At 42.8% G+C, this 15,798-nt stretch overlaps 1 protein-coding gene across 1 annotated transcript; it reads left to right on the top strand.

Annotated features, from left to right (window-relative positions):
• Positions 1–2,544: 2,544 nt before the first annotated feature.
• On the top strand, positions 2,545–10,237 carry LOC136638766 (microtubule-associated proteins 1A/1B light chain 3C-like). Its single transcript, XM_066612796.1, has 4 exons — positions 2,545–2,596; positions 3,352–3,407; positions 9,195–9,301; positions 10,054–10,237. The coding sequence occupies exons 1-4, from the start codon at positions 2,545–2,547 to the stop codon at positions 10,235–10,237; spliced, it is 399 nt and encodes a 132-aa protein (XP_066468893.1).
• Positions 10,238–15,798: the final 5,561 nt, after the last annotated feature.

Below are 15,798 nucleotides of genomic sequence, written 5' to 3'. Positions count from 1 at the left end.
GGTAACACACTATTTTACAGCAAGGATAGCAAATCTCTATCCACAGTAGAGACCTCTCAGAACCTGCCCTCCCTCCATCCCTCCCAGTTTGGTGCCCTCACAGTTCAGACACTGACCTCTGCTTTGCAAACACAGAAGACTTGCTACCAAGTTTGCCCTTTCTTTGGCGTGGGAGGATGTTGATTAATAATTGATACATGATAAGTAAATACAAAAAGAGCAGCTGCTCAGAATGTGACTTCAGGTGAACAGGTACTGCCTATACATTCATGATTTGACAAGGGCTCCTCTTTGGAACCAGCCATTGCACAGCTCAGCACCAAGCAGCTCTGAATTCTCTATTCCCCAATACATTCCATTTTTGTTGTTCTCAAATCTGTTAAAGAGCTTGTGCTGTAGCTGTAGCAACTGCACTCACTCTCTCTTCATTCATCCTTTCACCTTCCACCCAATTTTCTTTGCATTGATTTGGGGACATATGAAATGCTATAAAATATTGAATCCTCAGCCGCAGCCGCGGACACTCTCGTTTCTTCGGCCGTCTGTCACCAGCTTTGTCCCTGGTACTTAATAGCTCTCCTAAAGTCTCAAAGGATGCCCAGAGATTAATGGTGAAGTACGAACAATAGATGCCTACCTTAAGTGCTTGTTTGGTAAGAGCTAGACAAGACTAATCATTGAGCCACTGATTTCAGTGGGACTTGTTTCATGATCAGCATGCTTAGGATGGCAACCTTGAAATCTCAATTCTGTTCTTGGTACGGTTGGTACAAGTGCTTGGGACATGTTCTTGGTACTTGCTCATGCCCAAGTCCCAGGCGCTGGTGTTGTGGAACTGAAAGAACCATTGTACCAATGTATGCAGGAGGGGATAATATGGCACATAAGTGGAAAGTGGCAGCAGGGGATAAGGTGGACTTCATGTCCCAGCCTTGGTGCAGCACTGCATTAGTGAAACATGGGTGATAACCACACCCAACTCATACACTCAGGCTGCAATTCTATGCCTACTTACTTAGAAGTAAGTCTCTTTGAACTCTCTGGGACTTACTTCTGAGCAGACATGCATAGCATTGCACTGTCTGTGAAGAATCCCTCATCCTAGACAGGCTCATTGAAAGGGGAGCAGAAGATCCCATCGTGCTTGTGGTTGCCTTTTTTTGCCACAGCGAACAAACATCATGCACTGATTATAGGGAGGGCTGCATGAAATAAGCCCTATGAATAGAGGTGTTTAGAATGGTGTTATTTATTTTACTCAGAAGTAAGCTCATTAGGTCAGTAAGACTTAAGCTGTAATCCTATCTTACTCACTGGGATCACACATCTACCTATGAATTTAAAAACACAATCTTATGTGTGTCTACTCAGAAGTAATGCCATTGTATCTTACTCCCAGGAAAGTGTGCATAGGATTGCAGCCTAAGACTGGTTTGCCCCTGGATGTGTTGGATGGCACTGCTGACTGAGCACAGGACCAGGCTGGATTGGCAACAAACCCTCCAGCATATCACAGATGCATACAACACTTTTGCAACATCTATTCCTGGGCCAATTGTGCAGGCTTGCAGAATGTCAGGATTTCCACTATATGTATTGATTATGTGAGAACAGCAATATACAGTATACATATTTTGGGTCCTGCTTATAAAAAAAAACACTGACAGCAAGTACCATCTATGGCTATGGCTACAGAGGCATTCCTCCTCACCTGAGGCAACACATAAGAATGGGCTAAAAATAAAGGATATGCTTAATCCTTCAAAATTCTTTTTATATATAAATTAAGCCATTTCTGCCCAGCATTGCATATACACAACAGGGACCAAATGTGTACACATGTGGGCCAGGAAAAAATGGGTTAAAGGAATTCATTCATTAATTGCCCAACAGCACAATCCTTTGCATGTCTACTCAGAAGTAAGTTCCATTGAGATCAAGTGGACTTACTCCTTGGCAAGTGCATATATAGAATTGCAGTCCAACATTCACTCAATTGATTGACTGAAGTGTACTTTATGAGGGTGAGTGCACATTTTGGGTTCATCCACATCCCTTTATTGGCATACATGTGTCTTACATTTACATCCCTTTTTAGAGATTTAACTTCTGGAGTTCTTGGAGAGAGCAGAACTTTAACTGAAGTACTATAATATGTGTGTAAACAAGATCATGAGTGCTTAAAAAGGCACCCTAAGCATCTCCCCAAAAGGCAAAAAAGGAAGTGGGTTTAACAGAGACTGATAACATAAAATAAGGACTCTCTCTGATATTAAAAGGATGTTGGTGTGTGTTTGTTCCAAGCTTTCACTATGTGTAGTGGAAATCTCTGTCCCATTGAACAGCTGGGCTCACCTTGGCTTCCACAGGTGAATGTCAATCATTCTGTCTCATGCAAGCTCCACCCTCAGCCCTGACCAGGTGGAGTGCTCAGCCTTATATTTAAATGGGGGCAGGAAGAGCGAGGAGGAAAAGTGTGGCTTTTCTTCCCTTTGAGTAACAGGAGCAGGAATTTGTGAGGCTCTAAAAAAAAAAAAAAAAAAAATGCAGAAGAACCTGTGTACCAGCCGCCCTTTCAAGCAAAGAAAGAGTTTAGGTAAAAAAGCCAACACTGAAAGATGAGCTCAAAGATGGGAGAGAGGTGGTTCTGCACTATATATTTGAAGGTCCAGCCTTCTGATTGTGGCTCTTTTGGTTCCTTCTAAGGTCTTCTTTCAAGTCTGGTCCTCTTACTAGCTGTCCTGCTACCCTTTTCTAACTTCTTTGACTTTGCTTTGTGTTCAGCTGAAGGTTCCTGCCCTCTCTGTCCTTCCAAACTTGTCCTGCTTTCCAGCAATTTCCCAGAGTCCTGGATTCTCTTCTCCTTCTGTGGTTGTTGCTATTCTTCTAGGAGGGTTGCTGGGCCTCTGAGAGCTGCAGGCATGAAGAATTATGATGGAAGGGAGTATTTTCCCTACCAATGCTTTCTCATGTTGGGAAAAGCAGTTACAGTTGAACTTCTGCCTGTCATGAAACTGCTAAAAACATGGAATCCTGTTAAGAAAAAACTGGCAAGCCACTTGATTGATCCTTCAGGACCAACCTGTTCCCTTGGCCACTATGAGTCTTTCTATAACAAGCTGCTTATGGTCTCTCACATGCTGTCTCTTGAAAATGTGCTAAAATCTTAGTGCCCCTCTGACTATGGAAGTTCCTTTGTAAAAAGCTGCTATATGGGAGGTTCTTGACTAGCGAACAATTACCTGTCAAGGGTAAGGTAACACATACCTGCATGTGTCAGAGTAATCTTTTTTTTCCTTAACTGGGCCTATGGTAAGCTGACCCTTGTATTTCATTTGATTTTTTTTTTAGCGGCCCGGATGCGGGAAGCGACTGAAATCCAGGGAAAGTATCCAAACAAGATCCCGGTAAAATTTCTGTCATTATTTCTGGTAGAAGGGCTAATTTTCTTTTCTTCCCCCCCCCCCTTGCTAGTAGCTTCAAAATAGAGAAAAGTGTCTTGCTGCCTGGGTATTATATGGTGAAATCAAAGCCACAACTAGGTTCAGAGATGAGGATTGGGTCATGCTTTTGAGAGCAGGCCTCTCTCCTCCTAAAAGGGCCGTAGATGAGTTGCCCTGATTTATCCTTCCAACAAGCCTCTGAGGTAGGGTAAGAGGCACCCAAATTAGAAATAATATGAGAAAGATATTGAACTTTTTAGAATATTATGAAATGCACCCTGATAAGCAAATGGCGATTTTTTTTAAAAAATAGATTTTCAAAAAGCATTTGATAATGTGAACTGGAACTTGATGTTTTTACAATTTGAAATGATGGATGCAGGAACTTGGTTTATTGCTACGTATGATTAAAGCTATATATAAGAATCAAACTGCTAGAATTAGAATAAATGAGCTTTCAGAGGAGATAAAAATTGAAAAAGGAAGGAGACAGGGTGTCCACTTTCTCCATTACTATTTATATTGATTATGGAAATACTTTTGAATGAAGTGAGAAAGACAGAAGAGATTAAAGGATTAAAAATAAGAGGTGAAGAACTTAAAATCCAGGCATTTGCGGATGACCTTATGGCGATTATAAAAGAACCATTAGAATCTGCCAAAAATTTGTTAGATGTGTTGCGAGAATATACTGAAGTGACAGGACTGAAAATAAATGTCAAGAAAACGAAAATCTTAACAAAGAATATGCAAATAAAAAAATTATTTAGGGATTCAATTAACAAAGAAAACAAGCACATTAGTGAAAGATGATTATTTGAAATTGATTGAAGAAATAAAAAGAGATTTAACAAAATGGAAAGAACTGCAACTTTTGTTGATGGGGAGAGTTGCTGCAGTGAAAATGAATGTTTTGCCTAAAATTTTCTTTTCCAAACAATCCCTGTAATTTTGAAGCAAGATATAGTTAAAGAAATTAAATTATCTCAAAATTCATCTGGCAGGGAAAGAAACCAAGAATTAAAATGAAGGCCTTGCAAGATGTGAAACTAAGAGGAGGCATGGGGCTTCCTGACTGGTTTTTATACTATAAGGCCGCAGCACTACTATGGATTAAAGAGTGGATTATATTAGAAGATCAAAGAATACTTAAACTGGAGGGACATGATCTTGAATGGTGATGGCATGCATTTGTTTGGTATGGAAAAGCAAACTAATATAAGCGATTCAATAATCATATATTAAGGAAATCTTTATTATGGATCTGGGCTAAAATACAAAGACAGATGTGTACCAAAATCCCCTGATGGGTGGCGCCGCTAGAAGCATGTACCCGGCTGAATTTACTAGAGATAACGAAAATGCTTAGATATGAAAGTTTGTTGAAGAAAGATGGGCAATTAAGACAAAAGAACTGTTAAGACAGGGCGTGGAGATGGATTGGTGGACTCGCTTGCAACTTGATTCTAAATTTGGGAAAGATAAACAAGAAGGATTCTATTCAGAACAGACGCCATTTGATAGAATACTCTTAGAAACAAAAGAATGTATATGTTCCTATTGGATTTTGAGATGCATGAAGAAACAATAAAAGAATGTATGATAAAATGGGCGCAAAATATAGGTCATAATATCGCATTAGAACAATGGGAACAGATTTGGAAATATAATATAAAATTTACTAGAGCAACAAATTTTAAAGAAAATGTATATAAAATGTTTTATAGATGGTACATGACACCAGTAAAAGTGGTAAAAATGAATCAGAACATATCAAAAAAATGTTGGAAGTGTAAATGCGAAGAAGGGACATTTTATCATATGTGGTGGGCATGTAAAAAAATGCAAGTATATTGGAAAATAGTAAGGAATCTAATAAAAGAGATTGTTGGATTTATGATACCGCTGAAACCAGAGTTATTTTTGCTTAATATTACCTTAGATATTATAGATAAAGAAAATGATATTTAGTTATTATAACTGCTGCAAGGATTTTATATGCTAAATACTGGAAAGATATTGAAATTCCAACGAAAGATGAATTAACAGAGAAAATAATGAACGTGGCGGAAATGGATAGGCTTACAGAGATTTTGGATCAACAGCGTAAACCGACACAGAGCAATGGAGACCATTTTATGCTTGGTTGAAAATGAAGTTGTAGATGTATAAGATAGGGCATTTAGATGAATACATTGTATACATGATATATTATATAGGATATATGATAGATAAATGATATTAAGAGATTAAACTAGAAGAGGAACAAGATTAGAAGATTTGTATTGATTAGATATATTGATATATGATTGCCTGCACCCTCCAACGGTGTGTTTTTGTGTGTTGTATATTGAGTTTGTTATGTGTTTGTTTATATTTTTATTTTGGAAAATAATTAAAAAATTAATTTAAAAAAGAGGCACCCAGTGAGTTTCATGGCTGAATGAGGTTTGACTTGGATCTTTGGGAGACCAATATACAGTCCTATCAATGGCAAATCATGCAAGATCTGTTTCAGTGATGCAGCTTCTTGGTCAAGATAATCCTGAATGATCTGGTACACACGAGGACAGGTCTGCTATATTCTAACTGTCTAGACCAGGGGTCTCCAAACCCTGACCTGGGGGCCAGATGTGGCCTGCAGAGAGGCTCTATCCAGCCCGTGGCCAGCCTCTGATCCCCTGAGAGCCTCTGGCCCAGCTGACTGAACACAACCAGAGTTGTGCTTGTGGGGTGGAGGGATGGGGGTCCATTTAAGTGTGTGTGCTTTATTTCTTGGGCTGTGTTGGTGCCTGGAGCAATCCTAGTCATTTGAGCCCATTCATTTTATTCATTTCAGTCATTCATTTCAGATGTAGTTCCATCTCTAATGTATGTATTTAAATTTTATATTTTTTTTCCCCGGCCCTCAACACCATGCCAGATATTTGATGCGACCCTTCAGCCGAAAAGTTTAGAGACCCCTGGTCTAGACATAAGTGTTCTGATAACTGTGCCTTGTAATGAGTGTTAGTTCCACTGAAGTAAGAGAAACTGTCCTGGCCAAACTCTCTGTGCAACTGTTTAAAACTATTAATTCTGCCTGGCCCTTCTAAGAATCTTGTGGTGATCAATGGGTTGACGACTTGCCTAAAGTTGCCCAAATGACTTCATGACTAAATAAGGATTTTAACCTGTGATGGATTGGTTTTACTGACCTACACCACCATACTGGCTCTCATTGCATCTGACTTCTCCCTAAACTACTGCTTATAAAGCATTTAACATTTCCAAGTACTATACAGACACTGGAAAAATTGCAATCCCTCCCCCTAGGTTTATGATATGATCTGCCCACTTTAGAGGGCAGATTATTCTTCTATACTGCCATACAAAATCATGAGCAATTGCTAGACTTTCCAGCGATGGTGTAGCTAGCCTTGGATATACTGTAATTGGGCATCTTGGGTGAATCAACCAGAATTTGAACACGGAAGCAAATTGGGCAATAACAGGGGGGGTATTCTAGATTTTGCTTGTGCCTTCATATTAAGAAAAAAACACACCTCCATGCACACAGAATGGAACTGTTCCAGTTTAGATACATTTGGATAGCAGAACTTTTAATGGTCCCCTTTGCTTTGTATTTAAAAAAACAAGAGAAGAAAAACTCTTTTCTGAAAGGGCCCAATCCTATCCAGCTTTCCACAGCTGATGCAGCTGTGCCATGGGGTGAGTGCTGCATCTTGTGGTGGAGGTGGAAAGCATGGAGGCCTCCTCAGGGTAAGGGAATGTTTGTTCTCTTAACCTTGAGGCTGCAGTGGAGCTGGAAAGTTGAATAGGATTGGGCTTAAGTCCTGGGTCGGCTTGGTCTTATTCTTTACTGACCTGGCATCCATTATTAGTACCTTCAAGCTACAAGGGCCACTGGCAGGATCACCAATGACTTGCAGGCTGGAGGAAGGGCCAGAAAGAAAGTCGGTATGTGACTAAGGGCCAAATCCTATTCAATTTTCTAGTGCTGGTGCAGCTAGGCCAATGGGGCATGTGCTGCGATGTGGGAGGAAATCATGGAGGCCTCCTCCAAGTAAGGGAACACTTGTTCCCTTTCCTCAAGGCTGCATTGTGGCTGCACTGGAAAACTGGGTAAGATTGGGCCCTAATGCAGCTGCCCCGGAATGGCCAGCTCAACCCCCACTGCTATATCATTCCCTAGGGAACTATAGAGGCTAATGTGCGGTGAGGTTGTCAAGGCCCATGCATTGTCTCTTAATGGGTGCCTCTGTTCTCCACCCTGCAGAGGGAGCAGCAATAGGAAGTGGCATTGCTAGGGAGTTGCAGGTCGCACCAGGTGATGCACACAGGGGGTGTGATGTGCAATAGTGATCAAAATCGTGATTTGTAGGAATAATACCATCGTTTTAAATATATACCATTTGATGTGTAATTTACAGCAGAATGCAATTAAAAAAAAAACAAACCAGAGTCACTGGAGATATTTATCTCCATTTATCAAAAGTTATGGCCAAAAAACCAGAACACAAAAATGCAACTATTTTTTGTAACTAAAAAGTACATTTCCTTAATTCAAAATGGACCAATGGGACTGATTGTTCAAAGGGCCAATCCGATGTTGCTATGACACAGCATGGAACCAATAAGGTGTTAGAAGGTGACACCCTTGTGGGGTGACACCACTAGTGGCTAAAATGGCAGTTTGTAGAAGTAATGCCATCATGTGAAATAACATTTGGTGCATAATTTACAGCAGAATGCAGTGGAATAAACCATGTTGAAATATCTTTGTTCTATCCAAAGGTATAGCCAAAAAACCAGCAGGGTGGGGCAATGGTATATATCCATGCCCACCACCTGGGTCATTGTATGCGCAACCTCCTGATTTTAGAAATGGGCTATGTCAGAATGCATGATGCAAGGGAGGGCACCAGGATGAGGTCTCTTGTTATCTGGTGTGCTCCCTGGGTCATTTGGTGGGCCGCTGTGAGATACAGGAAGCTGGACTAGATGGGCCTATGGCCTGATCCAGTGGGGCTGTTCTTATGTTCTTATTGCCCTGCCCACTGCATGGGAGGAGGTCCATCATGGGGGTGATGTAATGGCCTCCTGCACTGGGTAATGCAAATCCTAGTGAAGCCCTGCATGTGTCTTATCTTGGAAGCTAAGCAGGGTCAGGCTGGGTTAGTATTTGGATGGGAGACTGCCTGGGAATACCAGGTGCTGTAGGCTTCTACCATAGTCTTTCAAGATTGAAGGTTGCCAACCAACCACTGGCAGCAGGTTTCTTGATTGCTCAGGAGGCCTATACTTTAATTATCATACTGCTCTTGATTGAGCTTACAGTGAAGGTGGTGAAGAAAACCAACATTGACAGCCTTTCTAGTGTTCACTAGCAATCTTGGATGCTTGTAGGATGTGGATTGTGGGGTGCTAACCTCCCTAAGGAATCTGAGCTCTTGCACGGAGCATTTAAAGCTTTCACTATTGACATGACACTGTTGAAAACAAATGATCTGGACTTGAGGTTTGCAAAGTTCAAGGGTCAAACACTGAGTCATGCCAACACAAGTCTTTTTAGGAGGAATTATCTTCAGTTTTCTGTTTGAGCTTCCCGCAGATCTTGAGAGATAGTAAGTTGGGACAGTTGGTGTGTGGCTCTCGGCAGCTTACAGGGATAGACCTATTTAACAATGGACCATGCATCTTGTGCCTTTAGACTGTTATTGGTGTTGAGCAATGCACTTTCATTCACAGGTGGTGGTGGAGCGTTACCAGAAGGAGAAGACCCTTCCGGAGTTGTATCGCACCAAGTTCTTGGTTTCACCGGATCTATCTTTGTCTCAGTTTATGTTCACTTTGAGGTAAGAGAGAATTTCATATACCTGATAGTTCTGTGGGGGGGGGGGGAGTGTTACAGATCTCTGCATAACTTCAGCTTACAATACTAAGAGGCTATGACTTGTAGAAATTCTTGTAGGATGTTTATTTCGAGGGCAGGAGTGAGAATTGGGCTTCAGCAGCACTTGGGGAAGATTGAGTTGACTCCTATACAATTCCTGCTCCTTTTATAAATGGTTATAGTTTTGCAAGAAGCTGACCTCACTTCCAATACTTTCACCACACTCAAGGGTTGGTAATCTGGCTTGGTAATCTTCAACTTTTTCAAAACCTGAGGTTCTCATTCTGCAGAAGGGACTGTCTGTCACTGACAATATGGTACTCTGAGTCTGATAAAACTAGGGAGATCCAAGCAATCTCATAACCAATTGGAAATGCAAAGAGCCCCTCAGAGCTCCGATTCTTCAGAGCTCTCAAACAGAGGTGACTGATGCTTGGTAATAACTTTGGGTTGGCTCACACAGATTAGTCATCAAGGGCCACCTACCTGTGCAGCTGAATGTGCAAACAGACTCCACCAAAGGCTTGCATGCAAAAGGAGGCAAAATCCAGCTGGTATCCTGTGGTAGCTCCCTCACCCACAAGGTTGTAACAGTGAGGGATAAAAAATGGTGCTGTAGAAAGTAAATAATAGTGGCTGTAGTTCAGTTGCCCCCTTGTACCCTGCTATTGGCTTGATTTGAAATCTTCATTTTAAATCTTTTTAAAAATCCAGATCCCGTCTGTCCCTCACGGCTACCCAGGCCTTTTACCTGCTTGTGGACAACAAGTCCCTGCCATGCCCAAGTATAACCATCTCAGAAGTCTATCGGGACAACAAGGATGAAGATGGCTTCCTCTACATGACCTATGCTTCTCAGGAGATGTTTGGTCATGGTGGCTTTGGCAAAGGCCAATGAAGGCCTGTGTCTCTTCTTGTGAAGCACAGTCTATCCAAATAAGAGTTTTAAACAGCTTTTCTGTGTGAATGGCGTTGGAGAGTTATCAAAATAGGCCTGGATTTGCTTTTGTCCCTGAAGCAGCTTAACTACTGTGCATTTGTATCTGTCTGAAAAGACTTCTGGAAGATGTGATGCTGTAAGGGTCATGGACTTCCTGACCAACTCTACAGGGTCATTACTTAAATCCACTGCCACTTTAATCCATTTTAAAACTACTTTTTGTTCCTTTATCTCTCCTTTTTCTTTTTTTTCCTAGCTTCACTTCACATTTTGAGTAGAGAGCAAGTATTTTTAACAAAGCTGGATGGCCTAATAGGGGATCAGGAGGGTTCCACTAGTAGAAGTTTTAACTGCACAGTTTAGTTCGTCATGTACTGCAATAAAGAAATGTACTACTAACACATGTCTGATTGGAGTAGGGCTCTTTTCACCCCACCCCTGGAGGAGTGAGTGGCCATAAAGGAACTTAAGCCACCTAGAGTGCAATCCTAACCTTGTGTTAAGCCGGCACCGTAAAGCATGTTTGCGCCTCCTTGCACGTTGGCTGGGCCGGCACAGGGATGTGCGCTGGCCCTTGGTGGCTGCATCCAGCCTCTGTGCTGACCTGGGGAGGAAGGCTACGCTGGCCGGGCTCAGCTGACACAGGGGTGTGGGGAGGAGGCAGAAAGGAGGCATTCCGGGGTGGGAGACAGGCGGACAGCAGGAGGTGGGGATGGGACCTGGCCTGATCCCAACCCCGTTCCCCAAGCAGCACAGAGCGACTCCAAGCTGCTCCATTCTCCTCGGACTTATGCCATCTGAGATGATGCAGGTCTGAGGAGACCATTGGGGTTGTGGTGGCTTACCCAGGGGTAAGGGGAAAGAGTTTCCCCTTGCCTCCAGCTGAGCCAATTCTGGCCCCAATCTTGCACTGGATACAGCACAGCCTTCTTGGTCTGCCTGTTCCAGCACAAGACAGGATTGCACTTCAAGTCTATTACATTTTCAAAAGAAAGTGGCTTAATGTTGGACACCTTCATAATGAAATACTAGTCCTGGCAGACTTAATTTAATCTAAAACTTGTATGAAGCAACAAACAGGCTGGAACAGAACAATTGTGAGATCAGACCCTGCTGACTGTTGCACAATAATATGGGGGAGGTACATATTGCCATGGTAAGCTTGGGATGTGGACACCTGTCTCCCAGAAATGTAGTTGGGGGAGGTAGACCCCATCCCCATCAGGTCTCCCTGATGCACATACTCCCAACTATGTCCTCCTCAACCCCTGACTGGAGAACGTAGCTGAAACAAAACCCACTTTTACAGCAGGGGCCATTGGCAGTGGAGAATTGGTGGGTGGAGGAATACTCCTATTAAGGCATTTCTAGCCCAGTGGACTTCAGATTATAGCTGTGCTCATCCCTCTCATTTGCCTGCCACTTTAATTATCCCCCTCCACCTATGACTGGTTCTTAACTGGAGTTTCTTAAAGAAAGGGTTCCCCCTTCCGGTAGTTAAAAAAATCACTCCAGTGCACACTTCAGTCAGTAATGGATTACTTTTGTGTCCTACCCTCCCTCCAGCAATTTCAGCATGGCAAACAGAGGGTTATCCTACTGTGTTAATCTTGCAACAGCCCTGTGAAGTTTGGTTTAAGGTCAACCAGGGAGGTTTATGGCTGTGATAAGCCAATAAGACCTTGGTTCATATCCAAAGTCCAAACTCAATTCATTATACCACACTGAATCTCAATGAATTTCTGCTTACCGAATTCCCAGTTGTATCTGTGAAAATTTTGGCTGACCATCTCTTTGTGCTGCCCCCTGTGTGCCAAGTTTTCTTTTTTCAAAAACTTGCTTGATTAAATCAAGGCCGATCGACTCCAGAATCTGTGTTTTGAACAGCAGTCACTCAGATGCATTGCAAGCAGGGTGTGTTGGTGATGGTCTTCTGCTCAGTGTCTCCAGCATTTGGTACTTTTCAACAACATTGCCTCTGATCACAGGAATTCCGCTAGCCAGTATGAGCTACTTGGCAACATTTTCCATGGACATCTCTCATTGGTTTTTAAACATTCTAAACTGTTGGAAACAGTTATGCTTTCCAGTGGATTCTGCGCCCGAGGATACTACCTCCAATTTTGTGTCCAACTCCCCCCCCCCCCATTAAAGGGGCGATTGGTATGAGAGAGAAGTTGGGGGGGGGCATCTGGTCTTTAAAATTGGTTTCCATCCATTGTGGTGAAAACATATTATGGATGAGTTAGACTCGGTAAACTATTGTCCTCTTTGTTGGTTTGTTTGGTGACTGGTTTGTGTTTGCTTCTCTCATGGTTGCTTTTGCTGGTTTTTTCTTCTCTTTCCACTTCTCTTTCCACTTCTCTTTTGGATGCCAGTCTGTATCTTCAGAGACTGGGTGGGGTGTGGTGAGAAGCGGGGGCTGACATTAATATGGTGTTGAGTAGGGGGATGGGAGGAAGACACATGGGGGAAGAAAGGATAGTCATGTATGGACCATTCCCAATTCCAATCCTCCTTCCAACCAACAGGATCCAGGTTGGATTAGTGGCAGTCCTTCTGCCACTAATGAAGCCATTGCTGTTTAATGCCCAGTTGGTCAATAAAAAGATCATCATCCAGGATTTAATCCTGGGTGAGAGGCTGACCTGTATCCTGTATTACAGAAACCTGATGGGATGAAATGGGAAGGGTGACAGCCTCCCCACCTCTTATCTACCAGTTTTCAGGGTATTGCATCACCCAAGGTTTCAGAGCTGGGGAGGAGGACTTGCATGATCCAGGGATGGGCACTTGACTCGAGTTACCCCAAAATGTGCTTTTGGATGACTCATGACGCAGACCTCTCAACCAATGACTCTAAAAATGAGTCAGGACTTGAAATGACTTCTGTTCCCCTGCCCTACACCCATTCAGGACTCACTGAAAGGGGGTTACCTCTCCCAACAGCAGTGCTCCTTTTGGATGTTTCCATTATCAAATGACTTTACACCAACTTCAGAGTATAAACTGCAGTGGCTGGTTGCCACTGTATCTCATAGGAAAAAGAGCAACCACCTTTTCCTGGAAAGCCAACACAGAGGAGATGGCTGGTGAGAACCGTTGCCACAGGCAACGGGGGAGAGGGGGAATCTAACTGGAGAAAATGAAAATAGATTAAATTTTGTTACAAAACTGATGCGAGTGCAGCCAACGAATAACTAAATGGATTGGTTTTTAGTAATGGAAAATGAGCAGAAGGCTGAAATAAAAACTAGATGAAGGGTGACTTCTCTCTGGCCACACAATTATTCTATAAACAACTATCATACCCCCTAGCAGATGAGTCATGACAGATTTATAAAACTATGGCTGAAATACCACATGTGCTTTCAAACACTTTAATGATCACTCTAGAGTCTTTCCTCCCACCCATGCACTTTAATTAATGCACACTGCTACCATTCCCAAGGTACACTTTTCTATTTCAAATGTCACTGTGCACCCTCTAGCTACTGTGTCGGACGTTGGCCCCCTGCTGCTTTCTTAGTAGACTGTTCTGTTGGCAACCTTTAGTCTCGAAAGACTATGGTATCATGCTCTGAGTGGTGGTTCTGGAACAGCGTCTAGTGTGGCTGAAAAGGCCAATTCAGGAGTGACAATCCCTTCCACACTGGGAGCAAGTGCAGTCTGGCCCTGGTCTGTCTCCCTGGCTACGGGCCTTCCTTCTTTGCCTCTTTGCCTCAGTCTGTTGGCCAAGTGTCTCTTCAAACTGGGAAAGGCCATGCTGCACAGCCTGCCTCTGAGCGGGCCGCTCAGAGGCCAGGGTTTCCCACCTGTTCGAGGTCCACTCCTGAGGCCTTCAGATCCCTCTTGCAGATGTATCACAGCTGTGGTCTACCTGTAGGGCGCTTTCCTTGCACGAGTTCTCGATAGAGGAGATCCTTTGAGATCTGGCTATCATCCATTCTCACGACATGACCGAGCCAATGCAGGCGTCTCTGTTTCAGCAGTGCATACATGCTAGGGATTCCAGAACATTCCAGGACTGTGTTGTATGGTTTGCCACTTTGCATGCAAACACACTAGCTGGGGTCTGGGTTTGCCCAGAATAAAGACCAAACTGGGGGAATTTATGCTCAGTAACCAGGATGCAGTAAATAGCTGCTATGGGGCCATTGACTGAATAGCAGAGCGAACAACCTCCAAAGTGCCTCTAGCTAGGCAAATAATAACCACAAGACAGAGTTTTCCAAATAAATATAGACCGAAGAATATAGACAAACAGAAAGGGTGGTGATTAATGACACAGGGCACAAGTCTAACCAGGTCTACTCAGAAGTAAGTCCTATTTTGTTCAGTGGGGCTTACTCTCAGGAAAGTGTGGTTAGGATTGCAGCCAAAATCCATCTTTAGTCATATAGTTTAGTTGCACAGAGTTGGGAGGGGAGGTAGAACTAGAAATGAAACGGACAGGTTCATGGAAAATAGAGAGAAATTTAGTAAAGGAGTCGTGCTTGTTAACAGTGACCAAAGTCACACTTCTGTGCAAGATGTAGCTGCTAGGGAGGAGCTAGCCTCCCTATATAGTAAATAGTACTTACTATATAGTAGTATAGCTAGCCTCCCTATATAGTATGTAGTAGAAAGTATACAACTATTAAAAATGTGCTGCAGATAGACTTCAACAACAGGAAAGAGGCCAAAAAGCGCTTTAAGTGGTGCATACATGTGAAATCCATGAAACTTGAACAGGAAGAGACATTTCTCTACTACCAGCCTCTGCCTGGCTTTGGCAAATCCCAGCAATGTTAACTTTCATGACCTTACCTTATGTCTCTTTCATTTGGATTGGCCAATTGTTTAACCAGTCAGGTGACCCTTCCCTCTCTGTTTGGCACTGTCAACAGCTATGGCCAAAGGGCTAAATTGCTCGTCATCAGGAGTTCCCTGAGAGAGGGATACAGTGACCCTGAGCTAGCTTAACCGCCCTGCATAGTGGAATAATTCTTAGGCTCCCATCCTTAGCAGGGTTGTATGAAACAGCCCCACTTACTGATACGTAGGCAACAAAACCACAGTGTGCTTTGGCTCTCATGCACTTCAGTGCTGGTTGTTTGTTTGTTTTTTAAGGAAAAGCAGTTCCAGAATTGAATTATTTTGAGCAGAGGGATTTAGGGAGAATATATACTGTCTGACATATCTTCTGCTCAAAAAATCACTCCTCCAAGCTGCTTCCTTCCTCACCCCACCCCTCCAGTTATTCTAGAAATACTTGTTTAGGTAAACATATCCGGCACATTGAAAGGAAAACTCAGCAGTGAGTTGGAGTTTAAAAAAAAAAAAAGAAGGCAATCAGGGGAAGGATTAAGTACACCCCCATCAGCCCTCCCACTGTTCCTCTGCTCTAAAATATTTGATTCCTTCTCTGCCTTTAATTTTTGAAAAATGGCTGAGTTTCCATGCATGCATTTCCTTGTAATGCATAGCTTGTCCCACAGGACAAACTCCATCTGCCCCAAAAGGAGACACTTCTGAGA

This window comes from Tiliqua scincoides, chromosome 2 (assembly GCF_035046505.1).
Source record: "Tiliqua scincoides isolate rTilSci1 chromosome 2, rTilSci1.hap2, whole genome shotgun sequence".
Classification (NCBI taxonomy): Eukaryota; Metazoa; Chordata; class Lepidosauria; order Squamata; family Scincidae; genus Tiliqua; species Tiliqua scincoides.
This window is presented reverse-complemented; position numbering and strand designations above follow the sequence as displayed.

What these genes read in the sequence shown, in the direction of transcription:
- LOC136638766 (XM_066612796.1), top strand. Translation starts at nt 2,545, where the DNA reads ATGCAGAAGAACCTGTGTACCAGCCGCCCTTTCAAGCAAAGAAAGAGT. An exon ending in CAAGCAAAGAAAGAGTTTAG is followed by an intron (nt 2,597 to 3,351) that starts GTAAAAAAGCCA and finishes TTTTTTTTTTAG; the next exon opens with CGGCCCGGATGCGGGAAGCG. An exon ending in CAGTTTATGTTCACTTTGAG is followed by an intron (nt 9,302 to 10,053) that starts GTAAGAGAGAAT and finishes TTAAAAATCCAG; the next exon opens with ATCCCGTCTGTCCCTCACGG.